This window comes from Molothrus ater, unplaced genomic scaffold (genome assembly GCF_012460135.2).
Source record: "Molothrus ater isolate BHLD 08-10-18 breed brown headed cowbird unplaced genomic scaffold, BPBGC_Mater_1.1 matUn_MA709, whole genome shotgun sequence".
Lineage (NCBI taxonomy): Eukaryota > Metazoa > Chordata > Aves > Passeriformes > Icteridae > Molothrus > Molothrus ater.
In genome coordinates this window covers 10,935-28,415 of record NW_023416672.1, presented here as the reverse complement: position 1 = coordinate 28,415, position 17,481 = coordinate 10,935, and the positions used below count along the sequence as shown (strand labels likewise).

Genomic DNA, 17,481 nt, shown 5'->3' with positions numbered 1-17,481 from the left:
CCCAATGTCCCCATTGTCACCATTGTCACCCATGTCACCCACGCCATGACCCTGCCCCTGTGCAGGTAACACACACCTGGTGTCCCCAATGTCACCTCACCTGTCCCCAGTGTCACCAATGTCCCCAATGTCACCCATGCCATGACCCTGCCCCTGTGCAGGTAACACACACCTGTCCCCATTGTCACCATTGTCACCTCACCTGTCCCCAATGTCCCCAATGTCACCATTGTCACCAATGTCACCCACACCATGACCCTGCCCCTGCAGGTAACACAGGTGTCACCTCAGGTGTCCCCAATGTCCCCATTGTCACCATTGTCACCCATGTCACCCACGCCATGACCCTGCCCCTGTGCAGGTAACACACACCTGGTGTCCCCAATGTCACCTCACCTGTCCCCAGTGTCACCAATGTCCCCAATGTCACCCATGCCATGACCCTGCCCCTGTGCAGGTAACACACACCTGGTGTCACCGATGTCCCCCAGGTGTCCCAAGTATCCCCTCAGGTGTCCCCCAGGTGTCCCCTCAGGTGTCCCCCAGCTGTCCCCAGGTGTCCCAGGTGTCCCTCAGGTGTCCCTCAGGTGTCCCCTCAGGTGTCCCCTCAGGTGTCCCCAGGTGTCCCTGGTGTCCCTCAGGTGTCCCAAGTCTCCCCAGGTGTCCCCTCAGGTGTCCCCAGGTGTCCCTGGTGTCCCCAGGTGTCCCTCAGGTGTCCCCCAGGTGTCCCTCAGGTGTCCCCCCAGGTGTCCCCAGGTGTCCCCTCAGGTGTCCCCAGGTGTCCTCAGGTGTCCCTCAGGTGTCCCCTGTCCCCGCAGCCGCTCCGGTGACGTCGTCGAGTTCCTGCTGAAGCGCCAGTGGTTCCTCACCTGCGGGGACATGGCCAGGGAGGCGCTGCAGGTGAGGACACCTGGGGACACCTGGGCACACCTGGGGACACCTGGGGACACCTGGGGGGGTTAAACACACACACCTGGGGACACCTGGGCACACCTGGGGACACCTGGGGACACCTGGGGGGGTTAAACACACACACCTGGGGACACCTGGGCACACCTGGGGACACCTGGGGGGGTCACACACACACCTGGGGACACCTGGGCACACCTGGGGGGGTCACACACACACCTGGGGACACCTGGGGACACCTGGGGGGGGTCACACACACACCTGGGGACACCTGGGGACACCTGGGGGGGTCACACACACACCTGGGGACACCTGGGTGCCCAGCAGGTGCCATTTTGGGGGGATTTGGGGACATTTTGGAGGGTGTCCTACCTGAGGGGGTCTCACCTGTGGTGACATTTGGGGACATTTTGGGGGGGTCTCTCTCTCACCTGTGGTGACGTTTGGGGACATTTTGGGGTCTCACCTGGGCTCTCTCTCACCTGTGCCAGGCGGTGACGTCGGGGCGGCTCCGCCTGGTGCCCAAATTCCACGAGAAAAACTGGAAAAGCTGGATGGAGAGTGCGGGGTGAGGGGCGGGGCCTCGGCTGAGGGGCGGGGCCTCGGCTGAGGGGGCGGGGCCTCGGCTGAGGGGGAGGGGCCTCGGCTGAGGGGGAGGGGCCTCAGGTGTTGGGGGCGGAGTCTCAGCTGTGGTGGGTGTGTCCCAGTTGTTGTGGGTGGGGCCTCATGTGTGTGGTGGGCGTGGTCTCAGATCTGAGGGGCGTGGTCTCAAGTGTGGTGGGCAGGGTCTGACCAGTGGTGGGCGTGTCCCACGTGTGGTGGGCGAGGTCTCAGGTTGTGTGGGCGTGTCCCAGGTTTGGAGGGCGTGGTCTCAAATCTGAGGGGCGTGGTCTCAGGTGTGACGGGCGTATTCCAGGTGTGGTGGGCGTGGTCTCAGGCGTGGTGGGCGTGGTCTCACCATTGATGGGCATGTCCCAGGTGTGGTGGGCGTGGTCTCACCAGCGGTGGGCGTGTCCCAGACGTGGTGGGCGTGGTCTCCCCAGCACTGGGTGTGTCCCATGTGTGGTGGGCGTGGTCTCACCAGCGGTGGGCGTGTCCCAGACGTGGTGGGCGTGTCCCACGTGTGGTGGGCGTGGTCTCCCCCGTGGTGGGCGTGTCCCCAGCCGTCCCCTCCCTCCCCCTCGCAGGGATTGGTGCCTTTCCCGCCAGCTCTGGTGGGGTCACCGCGTCCCCGCCTACCAGGTGAGGCCGGGCCCCGCCCCCCGGCGCCCCCCGCGGGGTCCCCCAGGTGCCCCCGAGGATGAGGAGGGTGAGGAGGGTGAGGATGAGGAGGGGCCCTGGTTCGTGGGGCGCAGCGAGGCCGAAGCCAGGGCGGCGGCCGCGGGGGCCCTGGGCTGCCCCGCCCGGGAGCTGCACCTGCAGCAAGGTGAGAGCCCGGGGAAATCGGGGGGAAATTCTGAGTTTTGGGCGGGTTTTGGGGTTTTTTATTTGGGTTTTATTGGGGTTTTTGGGGATTTTTGGGGATTTTTATTGGGGTTTTTTGGGGTGTTTTATTGGGGTTTTATTTGGGTTTTATTGGGGTTTTTTGGGGGGTTTTATTGGGGTTTTATTTGGGTTTTTGGGGGTTTTTGGGGGGGTTTTGATTTGGGTTTTATTGGGGTTTTTTGGAGATTTTTATTGTGGTTTTTTGGGGGGTTTCTTATTTGGGTTTTATTGGGGTTTTTTGGGATTTTTAGGGGGTTTTATTGAGGTTTTTTGGGTTTTTGGGGGGTTTTTTATTTGGGTTTTATTTGGGTATTTGGGGATTTTTATTGGGGGGTTTTATTTGGGTTTTTTTGCGGTTGTTTTGGGGGGTTTTATTGGGGTTTTTGGCGGTGTTTTATTTGGGTTTTATTTGGGTTTTTTTGGGGTTTTTTATTTGGGTTTTATTTGGGTTTTTTGGGGTGGTTTTATTCGGGATTTTTGGAGTTTTTTTGGGGGGTTTTTATTGGGTTTTTTTGGCTTTTTTGCAGGTGTTTTATTTGGCTTTTTTGGGGCTGTTTTATTTGGGTTTTTTGAGTTTTTTGGGGACTTTAAATGTGACCTTTGGGTGACCTTTGGGTGACCTTTGGGTGACCTTTGGGGACGTTCCCCTGTCCCCAGACCCCGATGTTTTGGACACCTGGTTCTCCTCCGCCCTCTTCCCTTTCGCCGCCCTGGGCTGGCCCGACCAGGTGAGACCCCCAAAATATCCCCCAAAAATCCCCAAAATATCCCCCAAAAATCCCCAAAATATCCCCAAAAATCCCCCAAAATATCCCCAAAAAATCCCCAAAATATCCCCAAAAATCCCCAAAATATCCCCCAAAATATCCCCAAAATATCCCCAAAAATCCCCAAAATATCCCCCAAAAATCCCAAAAAAATCCCCAAAAATCCCCAAAATATCCCCAAAATATCCCCAAAAATCCCCAAATATCCCCCAAAAATCCCCCAAAAATCCCAAAAATCCCCAAAATATCCCCCAAAAATCCCCCAAATATCCCCAAAAATCCCCAAAATATCCCCCAAAAATCCCCCAAAATATCCCAAAAATATCCCCCAAAATATCCCCCAAAATATCCCCAAAAATCCCCAAAATATCCCTAAAATATCCCCCAAATATCCCCCAAAAATCCCCAAAATATCCCCAAAAATCCCCAAAAAATCCCCAAAAATCCCCAAAATATCCCCAAAATATCCCCCAAATATCCCCCAAAAATCCCCAAAATATCCCCCAAAATATCCCCCAAAAATCCCAAAAATATCCCCAAAAATCCCCAAAAATCCCCAAAATATCCCCCAAAATATCCCCAAAAAATCCCCAAAAATCCCCCAAAATATCCCCAAAAATCCCCAAAATATCCCCCAAAATATCCCCCAAAAATCCCCAAAATATCCCAAAATATCCCCCAAAAATCCCCAAAATATCCCCAAAAATCCCCAAAATATCCCCCAAAATCCCCAAAAAATCCCCAAAAAATCCCCAAAATATCCCCAAATATCCCCCAAATATCCCCAAAATATCCCCAAAATATCCCCCAAAAATCCCAAAAAAATCCCCAAAATATCCCCCAAAATATCCCCCAAAAATCCCCAAAATATCCCCCAAAATATCCCCAAAAATCCCCAAAATATCCCCCAAAAATCCCCAAAATATCCCCAAAAATCCCCAAAATATCCCCACAAAATCCCCCAAATATCCCCCAAAATATCCCCCAAAAATCCCCAAAATATCCCCCAAATATCCCAAAATATCCCCAAAATATCCTCCCAAATATCCCCCAAATATCCCCCAAATATCCCCCAAAATATCCCCCAAAAATCCCAAAATATCCCCAAAATATCCCCCAAAATATCCCCAAAATATCCCCCAAATATCCCCAAATATCCCCAAAAAATCCCCAAAAATCCCCAAAATATCCCCCAAAAATCCCCAAAATATCCCCCAAAATATCCCCCAAATATCCCCCAAAAATCCCCAAAATATCCCCAAAAATCCCCAAAAATCCCCAAAATATCCCTCAAAAATCCCCAAAAATCCCCAAAAATCCCAAAAATCCCCCAATACCCCCTCGACGTCCCCGTTGTCCCCTTGCGTCCCCAGAGCGCCGATTTTGGCCGTTTTTACCCCAATTCCCTGCTGGTGACGGGCAGTGACCTCCTCTTCTTCTGGGTGGCCAGGATGGTCATGCTGGGCCAGCGGCTGACGGGGCAGCTGCCCTTCGCACAGGTCACGGTCCCCAGGTGTCCCCAGGTGTCCCCAAGTGTCCCCAGGTGTCCCCAAATGTCCCCAAGGGTCCCCAGGTGTCCCCAAAGGTCCCAAAATTCCCAAATTCCCAAGGGTTGGGTCAAGTTTTGGGGTTTCTCGTTGGGTTTTGGGGTTTCTGGTTGGGTTCTTGGTGTCCCCAGGTGTCCCCAGATGTCCCCAAATGTCCCCAGGTGTCCCCAAGGGTCCCCAGGTGTCCCCAGGTGTCCCCAAGGGTCCCAAAATCCCCAAATTCCCAAAGGTTTGGTTGGGTTTTGGGGTTTCTCGTTGGGTTCTTGGTGTCCCCAAGGGTCCCATGGGTGTCCCCAAGGGTCCCCAAGTGTCCCCAAATTCCCAAAGTTTGGTCGGGTTTTGGGGTTTCTGGTTGGGTTTTGGGGTTTCTCATTCGGTTCTTGGTGTCCCCAGATGTCCCCAAATGTCCCCAGGTGTCCCCAAGGGTCCCCAGGTGTCCCCAGGTGTCCCCAAGGGTCCCCAGGTGTCCCCAAGGGTCCCAAAATTCCCCAAATTCCCAAAGGTTTGGTCAAGTTTTGGGGTTTCTTGTTGGGTTCTTGGTGTCCCCAAGGGTCCCCTGGGTGTCCCCAAATGTCCCCAAGGGTCCCCAGTCCCACTTTGGGTTCCTTTTCCCCCATTTTTGGGTTCCCAGTGTCCCCATTTTGGGTCCCAGTATCCCCATCCCCGTTTTTGGGGTCCCCATCCCCGTTTTCGGGGTGCCAGTGTCCGGTGCCCCCCCAGGTGCTGCTGCACTCCCTGGTCCGGGACCCCCAGGGCCGCAAGATGAGCAAATCCCTGGGGAACGTCATCGACCCCCGCGACGTCATCGGGGGCGCCACGCTCCAGGTACCCCGAAACCCCCAGACCCAAAAAATACCCCGGACCCAAAAACCCCACCCCAAAAAACCCTGAAACCCCCTGACCCAAAATACCCCGGACCCAAAAAACCCTGAAACCCCCAGACCCAAAATACCCCGGACCCAAAAAACCCTGCCCAAAATACCCCGAAACCCCCAGACCCAAAATACCCCACCCCAAAAAACCCTGAAACCCCCAGACCCAAAAAACCCCGGACCCAAAAACCCCGCCCGAAATACCCCGAAACCCCCAGACCCAAAATACCCCGGACCCAAAAACCCCGCCCGAAATACCCCGAAACCCCCAGACCCAAAAAATACCCCGGACCCAAAAAACCCTGAAACCCCCAGACCCAAAATACCCCGGACCCAAAAACCCTGAAACCCCCAGACCCAAAAAAACCCCATCCCAAAAAAACCCCCGAAACCCCCAGACCCAAAATACCCCGGACCCAAAAACCCCCGCCCGAAATACCCCGAAACCCTCAGACCCAAAAAAACCCACCCCAAAATACTCCTGAAACCCCCAGACCCAAAAAACCCCCATCCCAAAAATCCCCGAAACCCCCTGACCCTAAAAACCCCACCCCGAAAAACCCTGAAACCCCCTGACCCAAAAAACCCTGCCCAAAATACCCCGAAACCCCCAGACCCAAAATACCCCGGACCCAAAAAACCCCATCCCAAAAAACCCCTGAAACCCCCAGACCCAAAAAAAACAAAAAAAACCCCGACCCCGAAACCCCCTGACCCAAAAAACCCAAAAAAACCCCCAGACCCAAAAAAACCCAAAAAAAACCCTGACCCTGAAACCCCCAGACCCAAAAAAAACCCAAAAAACCCCACCCAAAATACCCCGAAACCCCCTGACCCTAAAAATCCCGCCCTAAAATACCCCTGAAACCCCCAGACCCAAAAAAAACCCAGACCCAAAAACCCCCAGACCCCAAAAACCCCTGATCCAAAATACCCTGAAACCCCTGACCCAAAAAACCCCAAAACCCCCAGACCCAAAAAAAAACCCACCCCAAAAAACCCCGGACCCAAAACCCCCAGACCCAAAAAACCCTGAAACCCCTAGACCCAAAAAACCCAAAAAACCCCACCCAAAATACCCCGAAACCCCCAGACCCCAAAAAACCCCGACCCTGAAACCCCCAGACCCAAAAATCCTGACCCCAAAAAACCCAAAAACCCCAAAAAAAACCCCAAAATTCCTTGGGCCCGGGGCAGTTCTGTGGTGATTTTGGGGTCGTTTTGGGTTTTTGGGGTCGTTTTGGGGTTTGGGGGTTGATTTTGGGGTGGATTTGGGGCAATTTTTAGGGTGATTTTTAGGGTGATTTCGGGCTGATTTTGAGGTAATTTTGGGGTTTTTGGGTCATTTTTCGCTGATTTTTCGGTAATTTTGGGGCTGGTTTTGGGGTGATTTTGTGGGGGTTTTGGGGCGATTTTGGATGGGATTTTGGGGACTATTTTGGGGTGATTTTGGGGCTGATTTTGGGGTTGATTTTGGGGTCATTTTGGGGCTGCTTTTGGGGTGGATTTTGGGGTTTTGGGGTTGATTTTGGGGCAATTTTTAGGGCGATTTTTTAGGGTGATTTTGGGGCTAATTTTGAGGTAATTTTGTGGGGGTTTTGGGGTGATTTTGAGACTATTTTGGGCTGGTTTTGGGGTTGATTTTGGGACTATTTTGGGGTAATTTTGTGGGGATTTTGGGCTGATTTTGGGGCTGATTTTGGGGTAATTTTCTGGGGATTTTGGGCTGATTTTGGGCTGATTTTTGGGGTAATTTTCTGGGGATTTTGGGCTGATTTTGGGCTGATTTTCTGGGGATTTTGGGCTGATTTTGGGGTAATTTTCTGGGGATTTTGGGCTGATTTTGGGGCTGATTTTGGGGTAATTTTCTGGGGATTTTGGGCTGATTTTGGGTTGATTTTCTGGGGATTTTGGCCTGATTTTGGGGTAATTTTCTGGGGATTTTGGGCTGATTTTGGGCTGATTTTGGGGCTGATTTTGGGGTAATTTTCTGGGGATTTTGGGGCTGATTTTGGGGTTTTTTTCCTCCCCCAGGAGCTGCAGGAGAAGCTCCAGACCCAAACCCTGGACCCGCAGGAGCTGCGGGCGGCCCAGGAGGGGCAGGTGGGACCCCCCAAAATCCCCCCAAAATTACCCCAGATCCCCCCGAGCCCCCCAAAATGACCCAAAATCCCCCAAAATTGCCCCAAACCCCCCCCAGAGCCGTCAGTTCCCGCAGGGGATCCCCGAGTGCGGCGCCGACGCCCTGAGGCTGGCGCTGAGCAGCCACAACGCCCACGGTGAGACCCCCGCCCCAAATACCCCAAAATACCCCAAAATACCCCCTAAATACCCCAAAATACCCCAAAATCCCTCTGGGACCCCTCCCCAAATCCTCCTGAACCCCCAAATCCACCCAGAGAGCCCCAAAATCCACCCAGGGACCCCCTGGCCCTGAGCAGCCACAACGCCCACGGTGAGACCCCCCGCCCCAAATACCCCAAAATACCCCCTAAATACCCCAAAATACCCCAAAATCCCTCTGGGACCCCTCCCCAAATCCTCCTGAACCCCCAAATCCACCCAGAGAGCCCCAAAATCCACCCAGGGACCCCCCAAATCCAAACAGGGACCCCCAAAATCCACCCAGGAACCCCCTGGCACTGAGCAGCCACAACGCCCACGGTGAGACCCCCCGCCCCAAATACCCCTAAATACCCCAAAATCCACCCAGGAATCCCAAAATCTCCCCTGGGACCCCTCCCCAAATCCTCCTGAACCCCCAAATCCACCCAGGGACCCCCAAAATCCACCCAGGGACCCCCAAAATCCAAACAGGGACCCCCTGGCCCTGAGCAGCCACAACGCCCACAGTGAGACCCCCGCCCCAAATACCCCAAAATCCCCCCAAAATACCCCAAAATCCCTCTGGGACCCCTCCCCAAATCATCCTGAACCCCAAAATCCACCCAGGGACCCCCAAAATCCACCCAGGGACCCCTCCCCAAATCCTCCTGAACCCCCAAATCCACCCAGGAACCCCCAAAATCCACCCAGGGACCCCCAAAATCCCCCTGGGACCACTGGGAATACTGGGAGAAGCTTCTGGGGGTTTTGGGGGGGTCCTGAGGGTTTTGGGGGGTCCTGGGAGGGAGTCCTGATGGTTTTGGGGGGTCCTGGGGGGTTTTGGGGGGTCCTGGAGGGTCCCGGGGATTTTGGGGGTTCCCGGTGCCCCCCCCCCGACCCCAATTTCCCCCCCCCAGGCCCCGAAATCCGGGTGGGCGTGGCCTCGGTGCTGGCCCAGCGCCGCTTCTGCAACAAAATCTGGAACGCGCTGGGGTTCGTGCTGAGAGCGGGGCCGGGGCAGCCCGGGGAGCCCCCGAGAGCCCCCGAGGAGGTAAAAGGGACCCCAAAAACACCCCAAAAACACCCCAAAAACACCCCAAAAACCCCCCAAAAACACCCCAAAAACACCCCAAAAACCCCAAAAACACCCCAAATACACCCCAAAAACACCCCAAAAACCCCAAAAACACCCCAAAAACACCCCAAAAACACCCCAAAAACCCCAAAAACACCCCAGGGACCCCAAAAACATCCCAAAAACACCCCAAAAACACCCCAGGGACCCCAAAAAACCCCAAAAACACCCCAAAAACACCCCAAAAACACCCCCAAAACCCCAAAAACACCCCAAAAACACCCCAAAAACACCCCAGGGACCCCAAAACACCCCAAAAACACCCCAAAAACACCCCCAAAACCCCAAAAACCCCCAAATTACCCCCAAAACACCCCAGGGACCCCAAAAACACCCCCCAAAAGCCCCCGAGGAGGTAAAAGGGACCCCAAAAACCCCCCAAAAAACACCCCAAAAACCCCCCAAAAACACCCCAAAAACACCCGAGAAACACCCCAGGGACCCCAAAAACCCCCCAGGGACCCCCCGAGAGCCCCCGAGGAGGTAACGGGACCCCAAAAACCCCAAAAAACCCCCCAAAAACACCCCAGGGACCCCAAAAACCCCCCAGGGACCCCCCGAGAGCCCCCGAGGAGGTAACGGGACCCCAAAAACCCCAAAAACCCCCCAAAAACACCCCAGGGACCCCAAAAACCCCCCCAGGGACCCCCCGAGAGCCCCCGAGGAGGTAACGGGACCCCAAAACCCCCAAAAACACCCCAAAAACATCCCAAAAACCCCAAAAACACCCCAAAAACACCCCAAAATTACCCCAAAAACACCCCAGGGACCCCTAAAACCCCAAAAACACCACAAAAACACCCCAGGGACCCCAAAACCCCCAAAAACACCCAAAACACCCCAAAAACACCCCAGGGACCCCAAAAACCCCCCAGGGACCCCAAAAACCCCAAAATTACCCCAAAAACACCCCCCGAAAGCCCCCGAGGAGGTAAAAGGGACCCCAAAAAACCCCAAATTACCCCAGGGACCCCAAAACCCCCCCCCGGAAACCCCCAAAAGGTCCCCAGATCCCCCCAATTTTTTGGGCTTTTCCCCCAAATCACCCCAAATCCCCGTTTTTGTCCCCAGATGCCCCAAATTCCCCATTTTTGCCCCAAATCAGCCAAATTCCCTGTTTTTCACCCCAAATGCCCCAAATTCCACATTTTTGTCCTCAGCTGCCCCAGATTTCCTGTTTTTCACCCCAAATTCCCCATTTTTCACCCCAAACGCCCCAAATTCCCCGTTTTTCTGCCCCCAGATCACCCAAATTTCCCTTTTTTTTTCCTCAAATGCCCCAAATTCCCCGTTTTTGACCCCAAATTCCCCGTTTTTCACCCCAAATGCCCCAATTTCCCCGTTTTTCACCCCAATTCCCCGTTTTTCACCCCAATTCCCCATTTTTCGCCCCAAATGCCCCAATTTCCCCATTTTTCACCCCAAATTCCCCATTTTTCACCCCAAATTCCCCGTTTTTCACCCCAATTCCCCGTTTTTCACCCCAAATGCCCCAAATTCCCCGTTTTTCACCCCAATTCCCCGTTTTTGACCCCAATTTCCCCGTTTTTCACCCCAATTCCCCGTTTTTCACCCCAAATTCCCCCATTTTTCACCCCAATTCCCCGTTTTTCACCCCAAATGCCCCAATTTCCCGTTTTTCACCCCAATTCCCCGTTTTTGACCCCAAATTTCCCCGTTTTTCACCCCAATTTCCCCGTTTTTCATCCCAAATGCCCCAAATTCCCCATTTTTCACCCCAAATTCCCCGTTTTTTCACCCCAATTCCCCGTTTTTCACCCCAATTCCCCGTTTTTCACCCCAATTTCCCCCGTTTTTCACCCCAAATTCCCCGTTTTTGACCCCAATTCCCCATTTTTCACCCCAAATGCCCCAATTTCCCCGTTTTTCACCCCAATTCCCCGTTTTTTCACCCCAAATTCCCCGTTTTTCACCCCAATTCCCCGTTCTCCGCCCATTTCAGGTGCTCCCGGAGGCGCCCATGGACCGCTGGCTCCTGGCCCGCCTGGCCGGGGCCGTGGCCGAGTGCGGCCGCAGGTTGGAGGCCCTGGAGGTTCACGGGGCCGTGGCCGCCGTGCAGAGCTTCTGGCTGCGGAGCTTCTGCGACGTTTACCTGGTACGGGGACCCCAAAAATGCCCCAAAATCACCCAAAAACTGCCCCAAAAATCACCCTGAAACTGCCCTGAAAATTATCCCGAAACTGCCCCAAAAATCACCCAAAACCTGCCCCAAAATCACCGGAAAACTGCCCCAAAAATTATCCCGAAACTGCCCCAAAATCACCCAAAAACTGCCCCAAAAATCACCCTGAAACTGCCCCGAAAATCACCCTGAAACTGCCCCAAAAATCACCCGAAAACTGCCCCAAAAATTATCCCGAAACTGCCCCAAAAATCACCCAAAACCTGCCCCAAAAATCACCCAAAAACTGCCCCAAAAACTGCCCCAAAAATCACCCAAAAACTGCCCTAAAAATTACCCTGAAACTGCCCCGAAAATCACCCAAAACCTGCCCCAAAACCACCCCAAAAAACTGACCCAAAAATCACCCAAAACCTGCCCCAAAAACTGCCCCGAAAATCACCCAAAAACTGCCCTAAAAATCACCCCAAAATACCCCTAAACTGCCCCAAAATTTACCCCAAAAATTACCCCGAAAGCGCCCCGAAAATCACCCGAAAATCACCCAAAAACTGCCCCAAAACCGCCCCAAAAACTGACCCAAAATCACCCCAAAACACCCCAAAAACTGCCCCGAAAATTACCCCAAAAACCAACCCAAAATCACCGTGAAAGTACCCCAAAATCACCCTGAAACTGCCCCAAAAGTTACCCCAAAAATTACCCCAAAACCGTCCCGAAAATCACCTGAAAATCACCCAAAAAATTACCCCAAAAATCACCCCAAAAACTGCCCCGAAAATCACCCCAAAACTGCCCCGAAAACCACCCCAAAACCATCCCGAAAATTACCCCAAAATTCAACCCAAAACCACCCCAAAACTGCCCCAGAAACTGCCCCAAAACCGCCCCAAAAATCACCACAAACCACCCCAAAAACTACCCCAAAAATCACGCCCAAAATGACCCCAAAACCACCCCAGGATTTCTCGCCCCATTTCGGGATTTCTGTCCCGATTTTGGTTTTTCTCTCCCAATTTCGGGATTTCTCTCCCCATTTTGGGATTTCTCTCCTGATTTCGGGATTTCTCTCCTGATTTTGGGATTTCTCTCCCGATTTCGGGATTTCTGTCCCGATTTCACAATTTCTCACCCTATTTCGGGATTTCCTTCCCCAGGAGGTGCCCAAGGTGTCCCTGCAGTCCCGATTTCACAATTTCTCACCCCATTTCACAATTTCTCACCCCATTTCGGGATTTCTGTCCCGATTTCGGGATTTCTCACCCCATTTCAGGATTTCTGTCCTGATTTCACAATTTCTCACCCCATTTTGGGATTTCTCACCCCAATTTCGGAGTTTCCCTCCCTAGGAGGTGGCCAAGGTGTCCCTGCAGTGCCGATTTCGGGATTTCTGTCCAGATTTCGGGATTTCTCACCTCATTTCACAATTTCTCACCCCATTTCGGCGTTTCCGTCCCCAGGAGGTGCCCAAGGTGTCCCTGCAGTCCCGATTTCAGAATTTCTCTCCCCATTTCAGGATTTCTGTCCAGATTTCGGGATTTCTGTCCCAATTTCACAATTTCTCACCCCAATTTCGGGATTTCCTGTCCCCAGGAGGTGGCCAAGGTGTCCCTGCAGTGCCCATTTCACAATTTCTCACCCCAATTTTGGGATTTCCCTCCCCAGGAGGTGCCCAAGGTGTCCCTGCAGTCCCAATTTCACAATTTCTCACCCCATTTCACAGTTTCTCACCCCATTTTGGGATTTCTCACCCCAATTTCGGCGTTTCCCTCCCCAGGAGGTGGCCAAGGTGTCCCTGCAGTCCCGATTTCGGGATTTCTCACCCCATTTCACAATTTCTCACCCCAATTTCGGGATTTCCTGTCCCCAGGAGGTGGCCAAGGTGTCCCTGCAGTGCCCATTTCACAATTTCTCACCCCATTTCACAATTTCTCACCCCAATTTCGGCGTTTCCCTCCCCAGGAGGTGGCCAAGGTGTCCCTGCAGTGCCCGCGGCTCCGTCCCGGTGCCCAGGCCACGCTGGCGGCCGCGGCCGAGCTGGGGCTGCGCCTCCTGGCCCCCTTCGCCCCCTTCGTGGCCGAGGAGCTCTGGCAGCGCCTGCCCCGCGCCGCCCCCGCGCCCCCCAGCGTCAGCCTGGCCCCCTTCCCCGAGCCCGCCCGACTGGTGAGCACTGGGAGGCACTGGGAGCCAATGGGAGACACTGGGAGACACTGGGAGGCGTTTGGGGACCAATGGGAGCAACTGGGAGCCAATGGGAGCCACCGGGAGCCAATGGGAGACACTGGGAGCCAATGGGAGGCGTTTGGGGACCACTGGGAGACACCAGGAGCCAATGGGAGACACTGGGAGCCAATGGGAGGCGTTTGGGGACCACTGGGAGCAACTGGGAGCCAATGGGAGACACTGGGAGGCGTTTGGGGACCAATGGGAGACACTGGGAGACGTTTGGGAATCAATGGGAGCAACTGGGAGCCAATAGGAGACACTGGGAGGCGTTTGGGGACCACTGGGAGCAACTGGGAGCCAATGGGAGACACCGGGAGCCAATGGGAGGCGTTTGGGGGCCAATGGGAGACACCGGGAGCAACTGGGAGCCAATGGAGGCGTTTGGGGGCCAATGGGAGACACTGGGAGCCGCTGGGAGACACTGGGAGCCAATGGGAGGGCGTTTGGGGACCAATGGGAGCAACTGGGAGACACTGGGAGCCAATGGGAGACACTGGGAGGCGTTTGGGGGCCAATGGGAGACACTGGGAGGCACTGGGAGCCAATGGGAGGCGTTTGGGGGCCAATGGGAGACACTGGGAGGCACCGGGAGCCAATGGGAACCATTGGGAGCCAATGGGAGGCATTTGGGGGCCAATGGGAGACACTGGGAGGCTTTTGGGGTTTCCAGGGGCTTTTAGGGTTGTCTGAGGGGGGGATTTGGGAGGAGTTTGGGGTTTCCAGGAGGTTTTGGGGGTCCCTGGGGGGTTCCAGGGGGTCTCTCTGTGGTTTTTGGGGTTTCTCGAGGGGTTCTGGGTGGTTTTGGGGGTTCCTGGAGGGGTCCCTGGGTGGATTTGGGTGTTTCCCCAGAGCGATCCCTGTGTGGGTTTTGGGGGGTTCCTGTGTGGTTTTTTTGGGGTTCCCGGGGGTCTCACCCCCCCCGTTTCCCCCTCCCCAGGCCCACTGGCGCTGCCCCGAGCTGGAGGCGCGGGTGGCGGCCATGTTGGAGCTGGTCCGGGCCGTGCGAGGGCTGCGCGAGACCCTCAGGCTCGGGGGGGCCGCGAGACCCCCAGGTGAGCCCCGGGGGGGGGCGGGGCTGCGGCTCCCAGCATGCCCTGGGGTGGGCGACGGGGTGGGGGTGGGGGTGGGACTACAAATCCCAGCATGCCTTGGGGGGAGGGGGAAAAAATGACTGATCAGATATGGACTACAAATCCCAGCATGCCTTGGGGGAGGGAAACATGGCCAATCAGATGTAAACTACAAATCCCAGCATGCCTGACGGGTAAACAAAATGGCTGATCAGATATGGACTACAAATCCCAGCATGCTTTGGGAGAGGAAAAAAAATGGCCGATCAGATATAAACTGCAAATCCCAGCATGCTTAGGAGGAGGAAAAATGGCTGAACAGACTAAAAAACTGCAAATCCCGGCATGCTTTGCGGGAGACAAAATGGCCGATCATACACAGACTACAAATCCCAGCATGCTTTGGGAGAGGAAAAATGGCGGATCATACGTAAACTACAAATCCCAGCATGCTCTGAGGGAAGCCAAGATGGCTGCCATGGGTTCCCACCCACTACAAGTCCCAGCATGCCTTGGGGAGTGTCCATATCCCAGCGCGCCCCCTTCCTGCCCCAAAATGGCGCCCCAAAATGGCGCCCCACGGTGGCAGCCATGTTGTGGGCGTGGTTTCCCCCCCTCAGTGCTGGTGCAGATTCCAGAGCCGGCTCATGATTGGCTGGAGCAGCTCGGCCCCGCCTTCCAGACGCTCTCAAGGGCGGGGCCTGTGGAGCTCCTCCCCTTGGGGGCGGAGCCGGGGCCGGGCTGGGTGGGGGCTCAGGCGGCTTCCGGAACCTTCGTGCACCTGCGGATCCAGGTGAGGGCGGGGCCGGGCTCGGGGGGCGGAGCTTGGGGGTCCCAGGGGGGAATTTTGGGGGTCCCGGGGAGGATTTTGGGGTCGCCCAGTGACACTTTGGGGGTCCCGGGGAGGATTTTGGGGTCCCCCAGTGACATTTTGGGGGTCCCAGGGAGGATTTTGGGGTCCCCCAGTGACATTTTGGGGTCCCCCCAGGGCCTGGTGGATCCCGACGCCGCCCGGGCCCAGCTCCGCTCCCGCCTGCGCAGCCTCAGGGGGGCCCAGCAGCACCAGGTTCGTTACCAGAGGAGCCTTAATTAGCAGCGTTAATTAGGCCGGGGGCGGGGCTGGCCTCGTTAGGCTGCCCTCATTAACGCTCATTAATGGTCATTAATGGTCATTAACCCCTCCCTCCCCAGGCCCGAGAGGAGCTGGCCCGGCTGGAGCGGAGCCTGGAGGGGCTGGAGCCCCCCAGGGACCCCCAGGGACCCCCAGATCAGCGGGGGCCCCGGGGGTTTTTAAATAAATGAATTAAAAGTTATTTATGAGATAAATAAAGTGAATAAAATGAAATGAAGTGGTGTGGGTTTGTTAATAATTGAAATGAAATGAAATTAAATTAAATTAAATTAAATTAAATTAAATAGCCTGGGTTTATTAATAAATAAAATAAAATAAAATAAAATAAAATAAAATAAAATAAAATAAAATAAAATAATCTGGGTTTATTAATAAATAAAATAAAATTTAATAAAATGAAATGAAATAAAGTAAAATAAAATAAAATAAAATAAAATAAGTTAAAAAATAGAATAGAATAAAATAAAATAAAAATTAAATGGTCTGGGTTTATTAATAAATAAAATTAAACTTATTTCTAAAATAGAGAAAAATAAACCAAACCAAAATAAAATAATATAGAATAAAATAAATTAAAAATAAAATGGTCTGAGTTTATTGATAAATAAAATAAAACTTATTTCTAAAATAAATAGAATACAATAAAATAAAATAAAATAAAACAGTCTTTATTTGTAAATAAATTCAAATTTGTTTATAAAATAAATAAAATATAATAAAACAAAATAAAATAAAATAATATAAAATTTAATGAGATTGCCGTTAATGAGGTCGTGGCCTCCTTAAGGGGGCGTGGTTAAAGAGGGGGCATGGCCACATTGCTCAGGCCCCGCCCCCTCGGGCTCAGAGCCGGAGCTGCCGAGACCCAAAAATCCAAATTTGGGTTGGGAGCCCCAGATCGGCCTCGGGACCCCCCCGGGGGGCAGCGGTGCCACCTGCGGCCACCTCAGGTACCCTCTGTGTCACCTGTGTGTCACCTGTGTCACCTTAGTGTCACCTGTGTCACCTGTGTGTCACCTCTGTGTCAGCTCTGTGTCACCTGTGTCACCTTATTGTCACCTGTGTGTCACCTGTGTCACCTGTGTGTCACCTCAGGTACCCTCTGTGTCACCTGTGTGTCACCTCTGTGTCACCTGTGTGTCACCTGTGTGTCACCTGTGTATCACCTCATTGTCACCTCTATCTCCTGTGTATCCTTTGTGTGTCACCGCATTGTCACCTGCGTGTCACCTGTGTCACCTGTGTGTCCCCTGTGTGTCACCTGTGTCACCTGCGGCCACCTCAGGTACCCTCTGTGTCACCTGTGTGTCACCTGTGTCACCTTAGTGTCACTTGTGTGTCACCTGTGTGTCACCTGTGTGTCACCTCTGTGTCACCTGTGTGTCACCTGTGTGTCACCTTAGTGTCACCTGCGGCCACCTCAGGTACCCTCTGTGTCACCTGTGTGTCACCTGTGTGTCACCTGTGTCACCTGTGTCACCTTATTGTCACCTGTGTGTCACCTGTGTCACCTGTGTGTCACCTGTGTGTCACTTGTGTGTCACCTGTGTGTCACCTTATTGTCACCTGTGTGTCACCTGTGTGTCACCTGTGTGTCACCTGTGTGTCACCTGTGTCACCTGTGTGTCACCTGTGTGTCACCTGTGCCACCTGCGGCCACCTCAGGTACCCTCTGTGTCACCTGTGTGTCACCTCTGTGTCACCTGTGTCACCTTAGTGTCACCTGTGTCACCTTATTGTCACCTCTGTGTCACCTGTGTATCACCTCATTGTCAGCTCTATCTCCTGTGTATCCTTTGTGTGTCTCCTCATTGTCACCTGTGTCACCTCTGTGCCTCCTGTGTGTCCTCTCTGTGTCACCTGTGTCACC

General features: G+C 53.8%; 1 protein-coding gene across 1 annotated transcript; it reads left to right on the top strand.

The window, feature by feature from the left end:
* Positions 1–270: 270 nt before the first annotated feature.
* On the top strand, positions 271–15,824 carry LOC118701167 (valine--tRNA ligase, mitochondrial-like; the record flags this gene model as incomplete). Its single annotated transcript, XM_036405802.2, has 16 exons — positions 271–361; positions 819–900; positions 1,401–1,477; positions 2,097–2,335; positions 3,052–3,122; positions 4,535–4,660; positions 5,429–5,533; positions 7,615–7,683; positions 7,781–7,859; positions 8,823–8,956; positions 11,004–11,156; positions 13,146–13,346; positions 14,347–14,461; positions 15,100–15,272; positions 15,468–15,545; positions 15,671–15,824. Coding segments are annotated over 16 exons (1,904 nt in total), but the record flags the coding sequence as incomplete, so codon positions are not given.
* Between the last annotated feature and the right edge of the window lie 1,657 nt (positions 15,825–17,481).